The 24,403-nt window shown below is 40.9% G+C and overlaps 1 protein-coding gene across 4 annotated transcripts in view; it reads left to right on the plus strand.

The window, feature by feature from the left end:
* DNAAF9 (dynein axonemal assembly factor 9) overlaps positions 1-24,403 on the plus strand; it is a 148,380-nt gene that overhangs the window by 56,939 nt on the left and 67,038 nt on the right. For 3 of the 4 annotated variants that reach the window (XM_030847592.2, XM_060284267.1, XM_060284268.1), the window contains 7 exons: positions 1,792-1,890; positions 7,552-7,607; positions 9,857-9,992; positions 15,112-15,193; positions 16,160-16,196; positions 22,106-22,193; positions 23,338-23,414. In XM_030847592.2, coding sequence (XP_030703452.2) covers positions 1,792-1,890; positions 7,552-7,607; positions 9,857-9,992; positions 15,112-15,193; positions 16,160-16,196; positions 22,106-22,193; positions 23,338-23,414 — 575 coding nt within the window. The remainder of the gene's footprint in view (positions 1-1,791; positions 1,891-7,551; positions 7,608-9,856; positions 9,993-15,111; positions 15,194-16,159; positions 16,197-22,105; positions 22,194-23,337; positions 23,415-24,403) is intronic. The other variant, XM_060284266.1, reaches the window with a different exon arrangement.

Consider the following 24,403-nt stretch of genomic DNA (forward strand, 5'->3'; position numbering starts at 1 on the left):
TTCAGTGGACGAAACTAGGAAATTCTCTTCTCTCTCTCCCTGCTCCCTCGCCTTTTCTCTCCTTGTGTGTGTGTATGTGTGTATACACATATACATACTTATATATACATGCACATGTATATACATACATATGTACACACATATATACCTGATTTTTATCCTATGTTATATATAAAACATACTCAGAAAACAATATCAGCACTGTGTCCTACGTATTACTGAAAATAATTTTAGACATATATTGACATATATGTAACGTAATACATGTGGGTGTATATAAATATATATATATAATAAACAAAATATAGATTGTCTAGGCAGCAAATAGTGAAGTCACTTGAGAATGTTGTTTACACTAAGTATTCCCAGCAGAGATCCATTATGCTTTATGCCTAGGACCATTGCATGTCTAACACAGAGTTCATAGGTATGAGTACTTGTGTATCCTTAAAGAGAACAGTAGGGAAGAGCATAGATCCAGCCAGCCAGTTTTAGTGCAGCAAACAGGATGCCTGCTGTAAGCAAGGCACTAGGCTGGGTGCTTGTCATGTACACTTACACAGTGTGAGATGGACAGTAAAGAGAACTATCCAATTTGAGTACAAATTAACAGCAACTTCCAAATAAGGACAAAGATGTCACTTGAGTATCTCAGTCAAGCAAGTCATAGCTGATATTTTGGGTTAACTGATGATGCCTTAAAAAAAAGCCAGGAACACAAAGCAATGTGTAGTGGTTGGGAACAGGAATGAGTTCAGAGAGGAGGCTGAAAAGCAGCTGGGATGGGGGAGGGAGACAGGCTGTATGTAGAGGAGAGTCAGCTGGGAAGGTGCAGAGTTCCTCATACTTGGAGGAGAGGATGAGGGAGGAAAGGGCTCTGGGCTACCTCTGGCCCCACTGAACTTCTAACTAAAGTCAACTAATTTGTCCTTAAACAAAGCTTCACTCTGTGAGCTTATGGTACTAGGTGTAGTGTCTCATAAATAGCTTTAGGTGACTCATAAATAACTCCCTCTTCAACAAGCGTTGCTAACTGTCCTTTTTAAAAACAGCTTTTAAAGGACATTACTGCCCTTTTTTTTTTTTTTTTTTTCCCGTTATGCGGGCCTCTCACTGTTGTGGCCTCTCCCGTTGCGGAGCACAGGCTCCGGACGCGCAGGCTCAGCGGCCATGGCTCACGGGCCCAGCCGCTCCGCGGCATGTGGGATCTTCCCGGACCGGGGCACGAACCCGTGTCCCCTGCATCGGCAAGCGGACTCTCAACCACTGCGCCACCAGGGAAGCCCATTTACTGCCCTTTTAAAAAAAACAAAAAAAACAGCTTTATTGGAATATAATTTATATACCATAAAATTTACCCATTTAAAAAAAAAATTTACCCATTTTAAGTGTACAGTTTGGTGATTTTTAGTAAGTTTACAGAGGTGTGCAACTATCACCACAATTTGAATTTTAGAACATTTCATCAACCCAGAAAGTTCCCTTGTCCTCACTTGCAGTCAACCTCCATTCCCACTGTCAGCCCTAAGCAAACCACTGATCTACTTTCTGTCTCTAGATTTGTCTTTTCTGAGTATTTCATATACTGTAGTCTTTTATATATGGCCTCTTTCATTGGGCATAATGTTTTTGAGGTCCATCCATGTGGTAACATGTATCAGTAGTTTGCTACTACCTTTTAAACAACATATTTAAACGGTCTGGTATTTTGAGATCAGATGCAGTTTCATGATTCTGGTTTTCTAAAGTACCTCCTTGAATGAACACATTGTCTTTTCATTTTCTTTCTAGGATTTGGTGGCTTTTGAACGTCAGTGGACTAGCTTCTTCGCCAGTTTTGACACAGAAATTCCCTTCTTGCTGGAATTGTCTGAATCTCAGGCGGGTGAGGTATGTAAAGGAAGGGTTAAAGAGAAAGAAGAAATTGGCTAGTTTATTTATTGTTTTTATTTTTATTAAAAATTTTCTCAGGGCTTCCCTGGTGGCGCAGTGGTTGAGAGTCCGCCTGCGGATGCAGGGGACACGGGTTCGTGCCCCAGTCCGGAAGGATCCCACATTCCGCGGAGCTGCTGGGCCCGTGAGCTATGGCCGCTGAGCCTGTGCGTCCGGAGCCTGTGCTGCACAACGGGAGAGGCCACAGCAGTGAGAGGCCCGCGTACCGCAAAGAAAAAAAAAAGTTCTCAGAATACAGCACTACCAATCTGAATTTGGCTATCATTTCCTTAAGATTTGTTGCATGCTATAAAGAAGTTTTTAACTCCCATGCCAACCCCTATATAAGAAGGTTTTTTTTTTTCTGTGCCAGTTTCTCTACAAGAAAGATACTCATTTGTCAGAGGTGGTGCCCCTGTCAGCCAGGAATTCTGTTGGGCACCAGTTAATAAGCCTAGGAATAATTCTCCACATGTGAATAGCACACCTTTGTCAGTCGAACCTCTAGATAATGCCAAGCTTTCTTTCTAGGCAGACAACAGTAGTGAAGTTACTAGGTTCAGGATAAGACCCACCTCATGAGTAAACTGAGGTATGTAAATCAAGAACTAAGGCACAGGGGCTTCCCTGGTGGTCCAGTGGTAAAGAATCCGCCTTCCAATGCAGGGTACATGGGTTCGATTCTTGGTCAGGGAACTAAGATCCCACATGCCGTGGGACAGCTAAGCCCACTTACCACAACTACTGAGCTCGCACACCTCAACTAGAGCCCGCGTGCTGCAAACTATAGAGCCCATGTGCTCTGGGGACTGCACGCCACAACTAGAGAAGAGAAAACCTGCAGGCCACAACTGGAGAGAAGCCCGCGCACCACAGCAAAGAGCCCGCGCGCTGCAACAAAAGATCCTGCGTGCCTCAACGAACATCCCGCGTGCCACAACTAAGACCAGATGCAGCCAAAAATAAATAAAATAAATAAATAAATAAAGTAAGTAAGGCACAAAACTGGTTCCCAAACTATTCCCCAAAACTAGTCAACAGGAAGGATCAAAAGAGTGATCTTGAGCTTGCACTTGAGCTTACTTTGGGCTTGCACTGCCCGTCCTCAGTTCTGCTGTGTTCCACTGTGACCCAGGACAGGCCCTACTCCTGCCCTTTGGAACTGGAGTTGATCTTTGTTGCTGTGCATTTTACTTTTACATTATGTTATAAACCCCACAATATATTGGGGTTATCTTTGTTTAAACAGTCGTCTTTTTTGTCTTTTAAAAATCTTTAACAGTATTTTTTAAAGATTTAAATAATTCAAAAATCTTACATATCTGCCCATGTAGTTATAAATTTCTGGTGCTGTTCATTTCTTTGTGTAGACACAGATATCCATTTGGTATGATTTCCTTTGCCCCGAAGGATATCATTTAACATTTTTTGTAGTGTGAATCTTCTGATGATTAATTCTTCCAGCTTTTGTATGTCTGAAAAAAAATTTTATTTCACTTTCGTTTTTTTCTAATTAATTATTTATTTATTTTTGGCTGCATTGAGTCTTTATTTGCTGTACGCAGGCTTTCTCTAGTTGTGGCAAGTGGGGGCTACTCTTCGTTGCACTGTGCAGGCTTCTTATTGCGGTGGCTTCTCTTGTCACGGAGCATGGGCTCTAGGCACTTGGGCCTCAGTAGTTGTGGCTCACGGGCTGTAGAGCACAGGCTCAGTAGTTGTGGCACATGGACTTAGTTGCTCGGCGGCATGTGGGATCTTGCCGGACCAGGGGTTGAACCTGTGTCTCCTGCATTTGCAGGCAGATTCTTAACCACTATGCCACCAAGGAAATCCTTCATTTTCATTTTTGAAAGTATTTTTGCTGTGTATAGAATTCTAGGTTGACAGTTTTTTCCTTACAGTACCTGAAAGATGTTCCACTCTTTCTCACTTGCATTATTTCTGATGAAAAGTCATTGATCTTTATCTTTATTCTTCTGTACGTAACTTGTCATTTTTCCCTCCGGTAGCTTTTATGATTTTCTCTTTCATTACTGGTTTTGAGTAATTTGATTATGGTATGTCTCACTGTAATTTTGATCGTATTTCCTATGCTTGGGTTTTGTTGAGCTTTTTGGATCTGGATTTTTAGTTTCATCAAGTTTGGAAAGTTTTTGGCCATTATTTTTTCTGTTATCTTTTCCTTCAGAGACTCCAATTACTTCTATATTAGGCCACTTGAAGTTGTCCCACCTCTCACTGATGCCCATTTCAGTTTTTTATTTTTTTTAATTCTTTTTTTCTTATTACTGATTCTAAGAGTAAAAAATATTCAAAAAGATATACTCAGTGAGGGCTTCCCTGGTGGCGCAGTGGTTGACAGTCTGCCTGCTGATGCAGGGGACACAGGTTCGTGCCCCAGTCCGGGAAGATCCCATATGCCGCAGAGTGGCTAGGCCCGTGAGCCATGGCCGCTGAGCCTGTGCGTCCGGAGCCTGTGCTCCACAACGGGAGAGGCTCCAACAGTGAGAGGCCCGCCTACCGCAAAAAAAAGATATACTCGGTGACGTGTCACTCCTGGGTTCTTACTACCATATTCTGATTCCCACTTTCTTCCCACCCTTTTTCCACCCATTCCATTACCAGTAGGTAACAAATCTCTTCAGTTTGTGGTTTATGTTTTCTGTCTCTTTTGCACAAATGATCAGATACATAGGTTATTTTCTTATATCCTTTCTTTCATTGAAGAGTAGCATACCATATGTAGTCATTTCCACTTTGCTCTTTTCACTTAACAGTGTATCCTGGAACTCTTTCTAGGTCAGTTCATTCTTTATTATAATTCATAATACAGTTGACCCTTGAACAACACAGGCTTGAACTACCTGGGTCCACTTGCATATTTTTCAGTAGTAAATACTACAGTACTACATGGTTCAGGATTGGTTGAATTCATGGATGCAGAGGAGCCGCGAATTCAGAGGGCCAACTATAAGTTATATGCAGAATAACCCCTGTCTTATGTATGTGTATTTAGGTTATTTTGCCGTTGCAAAGAGTGCCATAGTAAATAACTCTGTGCTTATGTATTTTCATATTGTTGGAGGTTTGTATACCTAGTAATGGGATTGCTGGGTCAAAAGGTAAGTGCATATGTAGTTGTGTTAGCTATTGCCAAATTTCCCTTCAGAAAGGTTGTCCTGATTTGCATTCCCACTAGCAACATATGAGAGTGCCTGTTTTACCACAGCCTCACCAATAGAATGTGTTGTCATACTTTTTAATTTTTGACAGTCTCATCGATGAGAAATGGTATCTTGGTATTATTTTAGTTTGTGTTTTTCTAATTATGACTAAGCTTGAACACTTTTTCATATGTTTGAAGGCCATTTTATATTTTATTTTCATGTCTTTTTCCCATTTTAATATTGGTACAATACTATTAACTGAGCTATAGAGCACAGGTTTTAGGTCTTTTGTTCCTTGTTTTTTACGAGTTCTTTATATATTTAGGCTATTACCTTTTTGTCTGTGATATATATTCGAAATATTTCTTCCTTATTTATCAATTGCTTTGTTTATGGTGGTTTTTTGCCATGCAAACTTTTTATCTTTATGTAAATGTATTAATATTTTCTTTTATTGCCTCTGGATTTTCAGTCATATACAGAAAGGCTTATAAATCTAAGGTTAAAGAGGAATTTACCCTTTTAGTACTTGTATGGTTTAGTTTTTTTAATTTAGATCCGTAATTCACTTGGGATTTTTTGTGTATATGATGTGAGATATGGATATGTTGTGAGATATGGATCTAATTTTATCTTTTTTTCCCAAATCCAGTTAGAATCCTGACTATGCAGCTCACTAGCTCTGTGACCTGGGACAAGTTAATTAAATTAGCTAACTCATCTGTAAAGAGGGGATCATGATAGAATGAATTGCGTAGGTTGTTACTAGGATTACAGTTGACCCTTGAACAGCACTGGCATTAGGGACCCAGACCCTCCAGACCCTCCACACAGTCAACAATCTGCATTTAACTTATAGCCAGCCCTTTGTGTACACAACGCCTCCTTATACGCAGTCCTTCCATATTTGCGGTTCCTTGGCATCCGCGGTTCCACATCCACAGATTCAGCCAACTGCCTGTCATATATTACTGTGGTATTTACTATTTTAAAAGATCCACATATAAGTGGACCTGTGCAGTTAAAATGTGTTGTTCAAGGGTCAACTGTACTTGAGATAATACATTTAAATGCCTGTCACAGTTCACATGGTAAACCCTCAATAAACTTTAGCTGTTATTCCTTTAATATATAAAGAGTTTTTACAAATCAGTAAGACAAACTCCAAAACTCCAATTGATAAACATACAGAGGATGTAAATAAACAGTTAATTACCAAAGGGAAGTCCAAATGGCCATTGAACATATCTGAAATATTCTACTTCATTAAAAATCAAAGGGGTATAAAATAAAAACAACAACGAGGTACCATTTTTCGTTTGTCAACTTGACAAATATATTTTTAAAAGGACATTTATTGGACAGTGCTTACCCTGAGATAGGCACACTCAGATATTGTAAGTGGAAGTGTACATTGATCAGACTTTTTTGAAAAACAATTTGGCAATATAGTTTTGCCTTCTTACCCTATAATTTCATTTCCAGATTTGCCTTAAGGAAATAATCAGAGCTGTAGATAAAATTTATGAGAAGTTATTCATTACAGTATTATTTATGATATAAGAGTTAGTAGCAATATAAATTTCCAAGAATAAAGGACTATTTAATAAACTTTGGTACAATCTATATATATTCTATGAATATACCATAGAAGAAAGATTTGAAGAAAATGTACCAGAACGTTAATAGTTCTTAGAGATTGTAGGTGGTTTTTATTGTATTCTAAAATAAGCATATATTATTTATTTAATGGGGGGGAAACAATCAGTATTATTTAAGGGGATTAGAATTGCCTTTTGAAGTTTTGAACTCTTGACAAAGACCCTGCATATCAGTGTTTGATTAGTGTTTAGCCTAGCACTATGCACATCAAAGCTGAGAAGTACTTCTGTGGTTTCCTGGGAAACTTCTGTCAGTACTTCTAAGTCCCTTGGATTCTCCCTCATTACTCATTTTAAATTAGTATACTAGAATTAATATATATTATAATTTATAGAATTAAAATAATTCTAATTATTGGAAATGTAGAAAAAAATTTAATAGAAGAAAAAGATTCCTATATGGTTAGTAACTTAGAACACAGATGGTGGTTTGTCCAATTTCCTTTCAGTAGTTAAAAACTGTAAAATTTGACAAGGATTTTTCTTTACCTTCCTTTTCCTTTCTTTTTCTTTTGCAGCCTTTTATCTTTTTTCTTTGCTAATTGTTGTTTGTTTGCTTTCTATCCCCAAAATTCATGTTGTTATCCACCACATATGTCCTCCCATGTTCTTATAACAATCTATAAACATGTATCTCTCCCTCTTTCTCTCTCTCTCTCTCTCTCTCACACACACACACACACACGCACGCACACACACACTATAAGCACACATACATGCATATATGATGGGTTTGTGATTGTTTTATAAAACTGTGATCTTAATATATATAATGTTGACTTCTTTTTTAGCCATTCAGAAGTTACTTTAGTCATGGAATGATTTCCAGTCATATAACTGAAAATAGGTAAGATTCTTGGGAAAGAAATTGAATGGTAATAGAGAAAATGGGGTTGACAAGGAGGTGGAAATGGGAGAGAATCTAAGTACAGAAGCTGGAGTCAGGAAAATACGGGTTGACTTTAGTCATCACAGAGTAAGAAATCCATACTCTATAAAATTGTCTGTTTCACTGCTTTTGTATTAAAGTTTTATGTTAAGGTGGCTTTTAAAACATTGTAACTTGCTAAAATCTAAAGAAAGGAATTTTTTATTCCATCAGTAACCCAGCAAAGCTAGAGGAAGCAGAGTGTCCAAGGGCTGGGCAGTGATCAACAGTGGCTTGTTGGGGAGTAAAAGGGATTGGGCATAAAGGTCCAGCCCCAGGAAGACATGGGAGCAATGAGGGTTGCTGCATTTGTTTTCTTGAAGTGTTTCCTTCAGTACCTCTTTTGCAATGATAATCAGGAGGGCCCAGCAGCGGATAGTTCCTCTGATGGATAAATGCAAGTAGATCTTTCCTTTCTTTTCTTCCCCAATTGCAGTCCAATCTGGTAATGAGACAGACTACCCTGGCTGGGACTCAGAGTCATCTTTTTCTGCACAGAGTCTCACTTAACTTGAATTAAGCATCAGAATAGAATCAGGGTCATTTTTACTTTTAACAGCCCCAGTTTGTCTGAAGCTTAAGGAAGTATGTTTAAGAACAATGAGAAGAAATACAAAGGATTTTCCACATGACATACTCTAAGGGCAATTTAAGGAAAGGGTATGGGATAAAGAAAGCTGTCTTAGTCTGTTTTAGCTCCTGTAACAAAAATACCATAGACTGGGTAGCTTATAAACAACAAACATTTATTTCTCCATTATAGTTCTGGAGACTGGGAAGTCCAGGATCATGGCACTGACAGATTTGGTGTCTGGTGAGGGCCCACTTTCTCATAGATGGGTGTCATTTCACTCTAACCTCACATAGCAGGAGGGGCAAGGGGGATCTCTCTGGAACCTCTTTTATAAGAGTTTCTTTTATAATCTTGTTCATGAAGGCTCTATCCTTATGACCTAATCACCTCCCCAAATCCCTACCTCCTAATACCATCACTTTGGGGGTTAGGATTTTAACATGTTGAATTTTGGGAGAACACAACATTCAATCCATAGCAGAAACTATCTTTTTAAAATATCCTTTAGTCATTGACTATTTGTTGACAAATAGGTGTGACATACTAAGCAAGAGATACATGATTTAAAAATAAACCAGACACAGTCTCTTCCCTCATGGAGTGAATAGTGTGGTGGAGAAATAAGACGTTAATCAAGCAACCTCACAAAGAAATATGTAATTACAAACTCTGATTGACGCCTTGAAGGAAAAAAGAACATGGTACTGTGAAGACCGCACTGGAGAGCTGACCTCTGGGGGGAGATGAGATGTGAATGATGAGTAAAGATAATTAAGGGACAAAAGCAGTGGTCCTGAGATGAGAACGTAAGGAACATAAAAGAAATGTGTGTCGAGGAACATAAAAGAAGATGAGTTTGGCTGGAGTGTGGAAGTTGGGAGAGAGTGGTCTTATATGGAGCTAAAGAAGTTGGCCAGGCCAGACCATGTTAGTCTTTGTTGGCCATGTGAAAGATTTCAGCCCTTCTCCTGAAAATAAAGGCTTTGAATGTTTAAAAGATTATCTTCTCTGCAATGTGGAGAATGGATTATAGGAGGGCAGAGTGGAAGCAGAGTGGAAAGTAGGGAAACTCTGAGGAAGCATTGCAGCCAAGAGGAAAGAGGGAAGAGAGGGATGGGTGCAGGGACGGGTAGGTGTGGTGGTGAGAACATTTGCAACCCTACTTTCCTCCTTCCCTCCTAAAGCTACTTGGGAATGGTTAACAGCTCTATTGTTTGTCTACAGTGTGAGTATCACAACTGCTATCATTCTTGAAAATGTATATTTCTATCAAAATGCTATTGTATAAAACTGGGATTTTGCTCCATCTCTGTATCGTGGACAGCAAACTTACAGAACTTTCTCCTTAAGCAGCAGGACAAGCTAAAAATATAAACATGGCTTGGGTTTAGGTATGTCCCTATGGGTCAGTAGGAGGAGTCAAAGATAATCTGGTATCTCTTCCCAACCAGCAGGGAGCATTAGGTGGACTGTACTAATCACCTTGCTCAAACCGCAGGATGACAGTCAGAGAAGCCCAAGAACTCACTCATTTGGAAGTTTCCCTAGCCAGTAATCTCTTCACTAATTACATGTTTTTGATTTGCCACTCTAGCCCTAATAGGCAGCCATTTGTTCTCTTTGGTAATCATTCCACACGAGAAAACCTGAATGCTGGCAACTTTAACTTCCCTTCTGAAGGGCACCTGGTACGCAGCACTGGTCCCAGCGGGAGCTTTGCCAAACACATGGTGAGTGGCTTGACTACCTGGTGCTTAATTGGTTTTATTATCAAATAGGGAGGAGGGGAGCTGGATAAATGGAACCTTTCCAACTAGTGTATTGATTTAACCTTGAACTTGAAGTTGTTTTGGTGTGAAAAGTGATTAAAAACTGACTGTGTATTTTTATATAAGTACTAGATATGATTTGAAAGTATCATATTTAATTTTTAAATATTGAAGGGTAAAGGTTAAAAAAATACTTTCACGAACCAAACTTTCAGTTATCCAAGTAGTATCAACAGTAGAATAAGAATTTTAAATTAACTTGAAAATAGACAGTCATTCCAAGCCTAAATTTGCTATGTCTTGACTGTTACATTTCAAGTGTTAAAAGAGAACTATCATCTAGAAATCTATATCCAGTGACAACCTCCTTCAGTAATGAAGGGGTAATCAAGACATGCTCAGATGAAAGAAAACTAAGAGAATTTGTTGCCAGCAGACCTACCCTAAAAGAATGACTAAAGGAAGTTTGGTCAAAACAAAGAAGAAATGATAAAAAAATAAAAAAAAAAAAGAAGGAATCTTGGAACAATAAGGAGGACAAAAGAACACAATGATAAAACCAGTACATTTTTTTGTGTACTTTAAAATAGTGAATTTTATCTCAAAAAAATTGCAAAAAAAGAAACCAACCCCAGTGCACACCCACATTGTGGATGACTTAGCCAATTTCTGTTTTTAGGTCTGTATGACTCCAAAGCCAAAGGGCTTTCAGTCATTAACTCAGTAATCATTATTGAGTGTCTACTATGTGCCAGTCACTGTGCTAGGTGCAAGGAAAATATAGTCATGGTCTTTGCCTCGAAGGATCTCACAGACTAGTAGAAGAGTCAGTGAGGATGGTGCTGTGAAATGTTTGGAGCAATAATTTAGCCATCCATTACACACCTTAGAATGGCTGAAACACTGACAACACCAAATGTGGAGCAACAGAAACTCTCATTCATTACTGGTGAGAATGCAAAATGGTACAGCCACTTTGGAGGACAGTTTGGCAGTTTCTTGCAAAACTAAACATACTTTCAACATCAGTCATGCTCTTTGGTATTTACCCAAATGAGCTGAAAACTTAGGTCCACACAAAAACCTACATAAGGAATTTTTTCTTATAACATCACTTTTCATAATTGCCAAAACTTGGAAACTTGGAAGCAGCCAAGATGTCCTTCAGCAGGTGACTGGATAAATAAACTGTGTTACATCCATACAGTGGACTCTGTTTCAGTGATAAAAAGAGCTATCAAGCCACAAAAAGACGTGGAGGAACCTAAAATGCATATTGCTAAGTTAAAGAAGGCAATCTTTAATGGCTACATAGTATATGACTCCCACTATATGACATTCTGGAAAAGGTACAACAGTGGAGGCAGTAAAGGGAATTCCCTGGCGGTCCAGTGGTTAAGGATTCCACGCTCTCACTGCCACTGTCACTGCCGAGGGCCTGGGTTCAATCCCTGGTCGGGGGAACTAAGATCCTACAAGCCACGCAGTGCAGCCAAAAAAAAAAAAAAAAAATGGAGACAGTAAAAAGATTAGTTGTTGCCTGGAGTTTGGGAGGAAGGGAGAATAGATGGATCTTAGTGGATTTTTAGGGAAGTGAAACTATTCTGTATGATATTGTCATGATGGGCACATGTCATTATACATTTGTCATAACCCATGGAATGTACAATACAAAGAGCGAACCCAAATGTAAACTATGGACTCTAGTTAATAATAATTTATCAATATTAGTTCATCAGTTGTAACAAATATAATATTACAAGACAAATAATAGGGGAAATTGTGGAGGCAGAGGGAAGGACAGGAGATAATGTGGGAACTCTCTGTGCTTTCGGATCAGTCTTTCTGTCAACCTAAAACTGCTCTAAAAAAAAATAGTCTATTACCAAAACAAAAATGTAGCAGGTTATTTATACAACTTTCTGTAATAATTGGGGTTCTTTATTTTACAAACATGAAAACCTAATGAAGTCAAGGAACTTACTGAGACCTGGTCCTGGGGTGGTAGGGGGCCTAGTTATGAACTTTCATCTTCATTCAGCTCTGTTTCAAGGTGACATACTTATCTTTTCCATTTCTGTGCCATTTGTGAATAATTTACAAATTAACAGGTGATATTAAATCTGAAAATCCAGATTATCTGAGCAATTTTACATTACACATGCAAATTCTGTTGTACCAATTTCCTTTTTAATGTAAATGTCAATAACATTTTTTTTCAAGTATAGTCGATTTACAATATTGTGTTAGTTTCAGGTGTATAGCACAGTGATTCAGTTATACATATATATGTGTGTGTGTGTGTGTATATATACACACACACACACACACACATATTCTTCAGATTCTTTTCCCTTATAGGTTATTACAAAATACTGAGTATAGTTCCCTGTGCTATACAGTAGGTCCTTGTTGGTTATCTATTTTATATATAGTAGTGTGTATATGTTAACCCCAGCCTCCTAATTTATCCCTCCCCTCACGCCCTTTTCCCTTTGATAACCATGAATTTGTTTTCTATGCCTGTGAGTCTCTTTCTGTTTTGGAAATAAGTTCATTTGTATCTTTTTTTTTTTTAGATTCCACATATAATATCATATGTATTTATCTTTTTCTCTCTCTGGTTTACTTCACTTAGTATGATCATCTCTAGGTCCACCCATGTTGCTGCAAATGGCATTATTTCATCCTTTTTTTGGCTGAGTAGTATTCCACTGTATATATATACCACATCTTCTTTATCCATTCATCTGTTGATGGACATTTAGGTTGTTCCATGTGTTAGCTACAGTAAATAGTGCTGCAGTGGACATTGGGGTGCATTGTATCTTTTCAAATTATGGTTTTCTCCAGTATGTGCCCAGGGGTGGGATTCCTGGATCACATGCTAGCTCTATTTTTAGTTTTTTGGGGAACCTCCATACTGTTCTCCATAGTGGCTGCACCAATTTACATTCCCACCAACAGTGTAGGAGGGTTCCCTTTTCTCCACACCCTCTCCAGTATTTATTATTTGTAGACTTTTTTTTTTGCGGTACGCAGGCCTCTCACTGCTGTGGCCTCTCCCGTTGCGGAGCACAGGCACCGTATGCACAGGCCCAGCGGCCACGGCCCACGGGCCCAGCCGCTCCGCGGCACGCAGGATCCTCCCAGATCGGGGCACGAACCCGCGCCCCGTGCCCCAGCAGGCAGACTCTCAACCCCTGTGCCACCAGGGAAGCCCCTGTAGACTTTTTGATGATGCCATTCTGACCAGTGTGAGATGATACCTCATTGTAGTTTTGATTTACATTTCTCTAATAATTAGTGATGTTGAGCACCTTTTCATGTGCCCTTTGGCCATCTGTATGTCTTCTTTGAAGAAATGTCTATTTAGGTCTTCTACCCATTTTTGGATTGTGTTGTTTGTTTTTTTGATATTGAGCTGTATGAGCTGTTTGTATATTTTGGAGATTAATCCCTTGTCAGTTGCATCTAAACATCAATAAATTTGATGTTTATATAGGCTTACATAAATTTGTGACCTCATCTAAGGAAGCAGGTTTGAAATACATGGCACCTTAAAAAAAAACCTTTAAAAAAAAAAAAAAAAAAAACCTTTAGTTAGGGAAAATTTAGAAATCCAAGGAACGTGTTTTGAGGAAATAAGCCTATTAACCAACAATTAGAATTATATACATGATTTTTCATTTAGGATCATGGCAGTATTGATCATATTCACTATGGTATAGTTTAGATTAGTCAGAATTAAATTTTTATTTCAAATCTACAACTTGGATTACAGAAAAATGCCATATATTCTCTTGTGACTTCCTTAATGGAGTAAAATAGAAGGAATGAATATTTGTGTCATATTTAGCTGTTTTTAAGATACTGTGCTAGGCTTCCCTAATGGCACAGTGCTTGAGAGTCTGCCTGACAATGCAGGGGACACGGGTTTGAGCCCTGGTCCAGGAAGATCCCACATGCCACGGAGCAACTAAGCCCATGCGCCACAACTACTGAGCCTGCGCTCTAGAGCCCGTGAGCCACAACTACTGAAGCCTGCACACGTAAAGCCAGTGCTGTGCAACAAGAGAAGCCACCGCAATGAGAAACCTGCACACCTCACGAAGAGTAGCCCCCGCTCACCGCAACTAGAGAAAGCCCTCGCGCAGCAACAAAGACCCAATGCAACCATAAATTAATTAATTAATTAATTAAAAAAAAATAAGATACTGTGGTAATTTCCTTTCCTCTATTTCTTGTGGTAGCATTTTTGCATTTTGTACCTACTATCCTAGGAACCCTGATGAGATTGTTGGATTTTCAAAAAAGAAAAGGACATCCATTTCCATCTGTATAAATGAACAACTAAGCAGGGAAGAAAAATAAGAATTTAAAAATCTAGAGAACTTATTTTCTCTTCTGGATGGCCTGTGTACAGAGATAAAATACAAGTGAAGGTGGGAACCTGGGTATCACCTCCTTTCCTGAATTTGTAGCTGCCTTCCCATATATGCATATCATGTCAGCCAAGGTCCAAACTGTGAAAGTTCTGCACTAAACATTAATGACAGTCAAAACCCAAGCACATTTTGTCTTCTTTTCTTTCTAAGTTGTTAATTCTTTAGCATCCTGGGCTGACCCAACAGCAGCCTCACAATGTAGCCAAAGTTATAAAACACACACAAGATACCTTTGGAAAAACAACAATTAAAGGTGACCTTTTGGGCTTCCCTGGTAGCGCAGTGGTTGAGAGTCCCCCCACTGATGCAGGGGACATGGGTTCGTGCCCCGGTCCGGGAGGGTCCCACATGCCACAGAGCGGCTGGGCCCGTGAGCCATGGCTGCCGAGCCTGCGCGTCCGGAGGCTGTGCTCCACAACAGGAGAGGCCACACAGTGAGAGGCCCGCGTACCACAAAAAAAAAAAAAAAAAAAAAAAAAGGTGACCTTTTCCCCTATGCGTTTAAAAAATAATAAATCAGCTGTTGGTAAAATAAAATGGATTTCTATTAACTATACACTTTTTGTTTCTCTAACAGTACACACTTAAGTCCCTGCTCCTTCTTTACTTTTTTTTTTTTTTCTGATATCCAGGTAGTACAGTGTGTTTCACCAAAGGGACCCCTTGCTTGTTCAAGAACATACTTTTTTGGAGCTACTCATGTTCCTTACTTGGGTAAGTCCATATAAGTTGTCATCTCATCAACTTATCTAATGAAAAGTTTCTCCCATGAACTAGAAGTGGACTTGAGATTTACTACTTTCCTCAGAAACTCATTTTGTAGCCTGTAATTCCTTGTTGATGTGCCTAACACATTTCTCACAATGTATTTCAGGAGGAATAATTATCAGCTCAATATATATTAGGTCCAATCCTGTGTGAGACCAAGTGCTTGGTATCAGAGGGAAGGCAAAGATGCGTCAGCTGTAGTTGGAGATAGCAGGAGGAGATATGGGCTGCAATGGGAGTTTGGATGACTCAGCCAGGTGCCTGTTGTTCTAGTGAGGAAGGTGAGGAAGAGCCATGGTAGAAGGGTACCCATAAGCTGGGAACATTGACAGGAGCAAGTGCTCTATGCTGAGGAGCCATTCAGAAAGGCTAGGCTGACTGAGGCTATCCTCTTTGCTGGGGTAACCAGAAGCTGCAGACATCCAAAGAGACAGAGAGAAGAACTCTTGAATGAATGAGGGTCCCAGCACTGTTCCACAGAGGAGAGTACATCAGAAACCAGGTTTTCTCCTGAGCATTGTTATATAAGCCAGGAAACTCTGAAAGAAGCATGACTTGGGTTGGATAATTAAGGAGGTGAAGAAAGAGGCAGAACTGAGCCTGCTTACTTATACCTCCTAATTTAAAAATTTAAAAATAAAAGCAAAAACATTCCAGAGATGAAGATTCTACATGTCTTCTCTGGTGTTTAGTGGTGATGCTGATTGGTTGTCAAGGTCAGTGTCAGGGATGATGGTCTGGGAGGATACTGGCAGAAACTAGGTTTCACTGTTGTTTGTGCTTGTACAGTATTTAACTCAAAAGAAAAAAAGTTCTTGACATCTTCAAATTAAGAAATTCTAGCCTCCTTGTGAAAGTGTTTGCATCTCCTGTAATCTTGTCACATTCTTAATACATGGTCCTCTTTCACAGGAGATGACAACAAGCTGCCCAAGAAAACTGAACAAATGTAAGTCTTCATTTCTATTACATTTTTTTCTTTCTCACATTGAGTTACTCAGATGTTGAGATTGTCCCATTTACCTCCTTTTGAGATCAGCATTGGGTAGGACATTTGGCTTAAGAGGTGAGCAGAGGGACGTTCCTGGTGGCCCAGTGGTTAAGAATCCACCTTCCAATGCAGAGGACGTGGGTTCTATCCCTGGTTGTGGAACTAAGATCCCCACATGCTGCAGGGGAAATAAGCCCGCACCCCAACTACCGAGGCTGTGCTCTCTGGAGTCCACGTTGCTGCACCTAAGACCCAATGCAGCCAAATAAGTAAATAAATAAATAAATAAGTAAAATAAGTAAGTAAAGTAGAGCTGTGTAGTCTCCCAGAATGTCCCAGCCCCTGTCTTTCATCTTGAAGTCTAGGCTAGAGACACTGCCAGGTTTGCCATCTGCTCCTCTCTCCAGACTCAGAGACTTCCTGCCTGCACACCCATGCATTTAAGTGGCATAACGCTTCTTAATATATTTTCTATATAGTGCATTTTTTAATAGGGCTTTCCAAAAAATAAAACATCCTGAAACCCATTGGTAGAACCTGTGTGAAACCACATCTGGTCTGAGAGGTGTTTCCTCTGAATTTGACACTGAGACTTATGGAACAGAGCTAGGATCTCAACTCAGGCCATGCAACTCTCTAGAAAGGGCCTAGTGTTGACTTCTCTCCCGCCCCCCGCCCCCCAGTATAGCAGGAAACCAAAGACAAGAAGTAATCTCATTAATGCTTGTCTGCTTGGGCTACCGTAAAAAATTACCACAGACTGTGTGGCTTAAACAACAGAATTTATTTTCTCACAATTCTGGGGACTAGAAGTCCAAGATCTAGGTACTAGCAGAGTTGGTTTCTGGTGAGGCTTCTCTCCTTGAGTTGCAGACCACCACCTTCTTAGTGTTGTGCTTACATGGAGAGAGAGAAAGATCTCTGGTGCCTTTTCCTTTTTTTTTAAAAAAAAAATATTTATTTATATTTTAGCTGCATTGGCACATGGGATCTTTCGTTGAGGTGCACGGGCTTCTCTCTAGTTGTGGCATGTGGGCTTCTCTCTCTCTAGTTGTGGCACACGGGCTCTCTGATTGTGGCACGTGGGCTTAGTTGCCCCATGGCATGTGGGATTTTAGTTCCCCGACCAGGGATAGAACCCATGTCCCCTGCATTGCAAGACGGATTCTTAACCACTGGACCACCAGGGAAGTCCCTGGCATCTCTTCCTTTTATAAGGATACCAATCCTATGGATTAGGAGCCCACACTTTATGACCTCCTTTAACTTTAATTACCTTTTAAAGGCCCGGCCCTATCTCCACATATAGTCACATTGGGGATTACAGGTTCCATATGAATTTTGGGAGGATGTAATCAGTCCATAATAATGCAGGAATTTCTGAATTCCATAAAGGGATTTTCTTTCAGAATTATGAAGGTAATAGAGTTCTGTTATTACCTAATTAAATATCCTAGCATAAACTAGTTAGGTCTGTGCTTCCCAAAGGCTAACAGTGACAGGCCACAGAGAATCATTTAAGGATCTTTTTTAAAAGATACATTTCCCAGGCTATAGTAGTTCTCAGAACTACTGAATCGGAATCTCTAGGGTAGAACCCATAAGGCTCTGTTGGAAAAATATAAAGTAATATAATCACACTTGAAAATTTGAGAAATGAGGGGAAAAAAATAAGATTAACCATAATTCCTCTTCTTAGACACGACCCGTTAGTATCTCTTTTTTTTAATACATTGATTGATTGATTGCTGCGTTGAGTCTTTGTTGCTGCGCACGGGCTTTCTTTCGTTGCGGTGAGCGGGAGCTACTCCTCATTGCAGTGGGCAATCTCATTTGAGCGGGCTTCAATGAGTGGGCTTCTCATTGCGGTGGCTTCTCTTGTTGCAGAGCATGGGCTCTAGGCACGCAGGCTTCAGTAGTTGTGGCACATGGGCTTAGTTGCTCCATGGCATGTGGGACCTTCTTGGACCAGGGCTCAAACCCGTGTCCCCTGTGGACCAGGGTTTAAACCTGTGTCCCCTGCATTGGCAGGTGGATTCTTAACCACTGCACCACCAGGGAAGCCCCACACATTAGTATCTTAATGTGTATCTTTTTGTTGTTTTTTTTTAATTATACATATAGGTTTTGTGTAGCTGTAATTGTAGTGTGCATACAATTTTTGTGTGTGGGTTTTCTTTACGTTAGCAGCAAGTCAACCACATTCTCACGTGTTGGTGGATATGTATAGTCTTACTTTGCACTTGTTTGTGTTTCCATGCCAGCTGTGCTTAGCCATTGCCCTGGACCCTCATTCTAGACCCGTAGACATTTTGCTTAAACCAAAGTCACTGGTGCTCTACTTCAGGGACTGGTGTTGAGAGGTGCTTGGGCCCACATCAGGAGACTTGTTTAAGTCACAGGGCTGGTGGAATTGGGGCCTAATGGAGTCTACTGAAGGCAACAGCAGCACCATCCATGCATAGAGCAGGCCCTTCCCTAATCATGGGTCTCAGGCCTCCTGTCCAGGCCTTTCTATGAGTCAGAAGCCAGATAGCTTTGTACTGAACTCATGCCTTGAGGGTCTGTATAGGACAAGGCCAAGCAGGGGGTTGGCCTGAACCAGTGTTGGTACTGAGTGATGTTTGAATTAAGCTGGGTGAGGGAGGGAGTAAGGATATCTTTATATGTCTTTGGCCTCTATAAATCTTTGCCCTTAGTGTTGAGATGTGGAGGATTCTTGTCATACCTGGAAGTGGCCAAGCTGTTTGGCAGTGTCCCTGACGGGCACTTACCTACCTACCAGGACATACCCCTCTGCCATGGCCTGGTCAACAATCTTCAGGATATGTTGAACCTTGGAGCTGTCATTTTGTTATGTGTTGTTTCTCTTTTTCTTCTACCTTATTCAAATCTCTTACCTGCAATGCAGAGGTGTGGTGTGAGAGCCAAGGAGGAAATTGAAGGTGTTGGCAGTGTGATGTGGCACAATGGAAAGGCACCAGGCTGAGAGCAGACCTGAGTTCCTCTACAGGCCCTACTTGTTTCTTCTGTAAGATGAGAGTGTTAGACCAGATCATTTCTGTGTTCTTCCTGCTATCAAACTGTTGACGAGTCCAAACTCGCTCTGCTCGCCACACAACAGGCCAATAAATCGGGAGACGAGGTGTTGAGGCAAGGAGTAGAGACTTTATTCGGCAGACCAAGAAGGTGGCCAAATAACCATCTTACGGGGGTTTGGATGCCAGTTTCTTTTATAGAATCAGAGAGGGAGAGGTGGTGAAGCAGTAAAGTAAAAAGACCGTTTGTCTTGCAGAATATCTCCTGCACTGGGAAGGGGTTGTGTTAATTTCTTCTTTTCTGCAGCCATTCACAGGTGGGCAGGGTCAGGATGTCTCTCTGTGAGCTGAACAAAGGCCTTTTAGTTTAACAGTCAGGCAGAGGGTCAGGGTTCCCTGTGGCAGGCCATTGTGTATGCTTACAGCTATAGATAGTGATTATAATAATAACAAAAGCAATGAAAAGCAAAGGTTAAAGTAAAGGAAACAGAACCAACGTGGAGTCAGAATTTGCTCTTCCCTGTTACAAAACTCCTTTCGCCTTTCTTTACCTGTTACAAGATTCTCAGGCTTAAAAATAAATATATTCTTAGATAAGGCAGTTACTTGCCAAACCCCTCCCTTGCCTTTGAGGCCTTGTGGATGAGCCCCTTCTCTCTGTAATTTTCCTAATAAGACCCTGGGTCCCCTTCCCCTAAGGCAATGGTTCTCAACCGAGGGCAGTTCTACCACATTACTCCCACCAGTCCCTCCCCAACCCCCCATCCCCAGGGATGTTTGGCAGTGTCTGGAGACATTTTTGCTTGTCACAACTGAGGTTACTACTGAGAGGCCAGGAATGCTTCTCAACATCCTATAATGCACAGGGAAGACCTCTCAACAAAGAATTAGCTGGCCCAAAATGCAGAGATTGAGAAACCCTGCCCAAAAGGGAACCAGACTTGGATTTTCTAGGAATCTTCATGGCATTCCCTGTCTGGCAAAGAAAAAAACCTTCCTTTTTAAATAAATTTATTTATTATTTATTTTTGGCTGTGTTGGGTCTTCATTGCTGCTCACTGGCTTTCTATAGTTGCGGCGATAAGGGGCTACTCTTCGCTGTGGTGTGTGGGCTTCTCATTGTGGTGGCTTCTCTTGTTGCCGAGCACGAGCTCTAGGCAGTCAGGCTTCAGTAGTTGTGGCACGCGGGCTCAGTAGTTGTGGCACGCGGGCTCAGTAGTTGTGGCTCGCAGGCTCAGTAGTTGTGGCTCACAGGCTCTAGAGTGCAGCATCAGTAGTTGTGGCCCACGGGCTTAGTTGCTCCGCGGCATGTGGGATCTTCCCGGACCAGGGCTCGAACCCGTGTCCCCTGCATTGGCAGGCGGATTCTTAACCACTGCGCCACTAGGGAAGTCCCAAGAAAAAAACCTTATAATGTCTTTGGGAAGTGTGAAGTCAGATAGGAAGCACAAAGTTGGGCAGGAGCAGGGGATGCTTCCCCTCAAAAGCATACTCTATTCTGTAGATCAGGTGAGCTATTTAGAAAGTGGTCTCCGGCTATTAATTTGCATTTAGAGACTGTCATACAGAGTGAAGTAACTCAGAGAAAAGCAAATATATATTAACACGTGTATGTGGAATCTAGAAAAATGGTACAGATGAACCCGTTTGCAAGGCAGAAAAAGAGACACAGACATAGAGAACAAACATATGGACATGAAGGCGGGGGTGGGGAAAGGTGGGGGATGAACTGGATGATTGGGGTTGACATATATACACTAATATGTATAAAACAGATAACTAGGGCTTCCCTGGTGGCGCAGTGGTTAAGAATCTGCCTGCCAGTGCAGGGGACACGGGTTCAAGCCCTGGTCCAGGAAGATCCCACATGCCGCAGAGCAACTAAGCCCATGTGCCACAACTATTGAGCCTGTGCTCTAGAGCCCATGAGCCACAACTACTGAGCTTGCGAGCCACAACTAATGAGCCCATGTGCCACAACTACTGAAGCCTGCCCACCTAGAGCCCGTGCTCTGCAACAAGAGAAGCCACCACAATGAGAAGCCCGCACACTGCAGCGAAGAGTAGCCCCCACTCGCCGCAACTAGAGAAAACCCGTGTGCAGCAACAAAGGCCCAACACAGTCAAAAATAAATAAATAAAATTAAAACAAAACAAAACAAAACAGGTAACTAATGAGAACCTGCTGTATAGCACAGGGAAGTCTACTCAGTGCTCTGTGGTGACCTAAATGGGAAGGAAATCCAAAAAAGAGGGGATATATGTATATGTATAGCTGATTCACTTCACTGTACAGCAGAAACTAACAGAACATTGTAAAGCAACTATACCCCAATTTAAAAAAAAATTTTTTTCATTTAAGTGGAGCGAGTCTTCTCTTCAATTGGATAATCTCTTTTGCCCCCTGAGGGGTCCCACCCTGAGGTTCCAGTAGCAGCCAGCCCTTAGCAGGCCTGGGGAGGAGACGACTTGAAGGTGTGCTGTGGTTGGTTCCTGGAAAAGCAGCAAGTCTGTGTCATGATACCTTTCGGGTCCTCGTAGAGGGTCAGGGAGTCTACATAGTTTTCTTCTCTTGGATCACAAACAGGGAAGGTTGGTCTTTTGAGCAGAATTAAGAAAAGGTGGTTCTTATCATGGTTTAACAAGAGCAAAGTAAAAATTGGAACGGGGCATATAGCTTTTAAAAGGTCTAGAAATCAACAAGTTCTGTTATTATACTTTTCTCATTCTGTTTAAAAATCTTTTTCTTAGAGAATGTCATTTATGTGCACGCAGCTTTTGATGAAACCTTGTGATGCTGTAGTTAACCCTTATTTTTTGTTTTTAAAGTAGGCTCTTGTCACAGGTATATGCTGCTGTTATTGAGGCTGTTTTGGCTGCCATTGCATGTTATGCTAAAACTTCCAGTCTAACAAAGGTAATTTAAATACCGCATTTCTTTTTCCTTAGTAGTTATTTTAATGTGAAACTTTTGATCGATCTGTTTTTAATTTGGACACCTTATAGTACTTAATTTTGTGTGTGAACTTGGGCACCAAAGAGTTGCCTTTAGTGTGCTGAGCTTGTCTTATGAATGACAGCTAATCAGCACTTCTTTGTAGATATCTGGTTGTGTTAAAAAAAAATCATTCTGTAGTATATTGTTTTACTTAGCAGTTTTTTAAAAGTCTTTCAAAAGTTAAAAAATAAAGAAAAATATAGATTGTTCTGTGAATTTTAATAAAGTTAGATAAGTTGATTTTGAGCTACATAGTTTTATTTCCTATAATCCTGTGTTTTAAAAAATTAACTAAAGATTAGAAATTCTAACTTGTCTTTCCTAGACAGGCACATGTGTTCCCTTTCTCTGACCGTTTACTTCCTTGCTGTTTTGTGGTTAACCTGCTGTGCTGAGTTGGATTCTATATCTGACCCAGTGACAGATGAGAACGAGTTGGCTTGATGCCTCCCAGTGCCAATAGGACCTTTCCTGAAGCAAACCATTTGACATTGGAAAGGTTGTGTTGTAGATATCAAAGAGACTATCGCCTAGTCACCAGTTCCTTGTCACCAGTTCCTTGCCATCTTCCCTCCTCACTGAACTTGATTCCCCCTGTACTTGGGATTTCTCAGCCCTTTAGCTGAAAGCTTATGCAAAACAGTAGGTTATTCTTCAGTATCAGTTCTGCACCTTTGTTTTTTAACTGATTTTTTATAACTTTAGTTATTTGAATGTGCTTAGCATCTGGGCAGAAACACTGAGGGCAGTGATATCTTGAGGGGAGGAGAAAGCGCTTTTCCAGGCCTCACAATGGCACCGTCCCAGCTGGTTACAGGTCACCAGATCAGGTTCCAGTGCCCACCTGCCTGAATGAAGTGTTTTCATGTGAACCCAGACCAAAGAAAGCAGGCTCCTGTTTCCCCTAACAAGATGTTTTCACTTTAATCTATTGATGTATACAAAGTAGTCACTTAGAGGGGATGGGAAGTGTTCTCTTGGCCATATGTGAGAAGGGCCCTTCTAAATGTATTCTTTCCTGCTGTGAAAGCTAATTGTCTCTGTTTTGTTACTGATTTTACAGGCCAAGGAGGTAGCTGAGCAGACCTTTGGATCTGGGTTAAATTCCTTTGAGTTGATGCAGTTTAAGGCAGCCCTACAGTAAGCAATAACTGATATTGTCTATAAAAGCTTTTCTTTAATGTTTGTGTTTTAAAAACCCTTTTCTTCTTTGTATTTGATATTTTGTCTCCCCTTTGAGAAATGTTCCAGTAAATCAATAAGATATGTGAAGGAGAGTCATTCATGATCAGGGTTTTATTTGAGAGGCCAAGGAGCCAAGGATGGAGGAACTGTTTGAGAGTCAGACACACTGCCTGAGGCTGGAATGGGAAGCAGATCAGTATTAGAACTGACAGACCTGGGTTCAGAGGTTACAAAGATGAAGCTGGGGACATGAGTGGTGAGGTTTGTTAGGATTAGGGGCCCTGGGCACATGAAGATGGTCACTGCTTAGAAGAGAGTTGCCCTGAGCCTCATCTGCCTCTCAGATGGTAGAAACCCCTGAGCCTGGCCATGTCTCAGGGTCTAGAAGGTCTGGGAATTTGGCTTCCTGGCAGTCTTCCCATCACACATGTCCTGGCATATCACAGTGGATCTCTGTGTAGTCTTTGTCCATAGCTAAACCTTCTTGAACCCAGTCCACTCAAGCTTCTGTCCCATATGAGGACAACTTGGTGTACTTTTTTGTGAAGGAGACAAAAGACACCAATATCAGAGAGTTTCTTTAAGGACACTTCTGGGATGTGCCCTGTGGTACCTCAGTTCCATACCCCACATTTTCTTACATCTGCAGCCCTGGGTAGTGAGAAGGAACATTTGGAAAACTAAGTTAGTTAATGATCTAACAAGAAGAATTCTATTGCTATAGCTCCAGGAGTGTAGGAAAGAACCAGAACTCTTTTGTGCAAAGCTGTAGGCTTGCTTCAGGTTTCTTTTCCTTTCTTCTGGGTCTTCTGAATCTTGTAGCTCTGACCACGAGAGGGGAGGGCTAGAGGAAATTTGGTCCCTTAAGGCTGTGTGCTGACCTGAACTGTCTGTTCCTGGCAGACCTGAGTTTAAGGAAGCTTCTTTGCTTTCCAGCTGTGTGA

This window comes from Globicephala melas, chromosome 15 (assembly GCF_963455315.2).
Source record: "Globicephala melas chromosome 15, mGloMel1.2, whole genome shotgun sequence".
Taxonomy (NCBI): Eukaryota; Metazoa; Chordata; class Mammalia; order Artiodactyla; family Delphinidae; genus Globicephala; species Globicephala melas.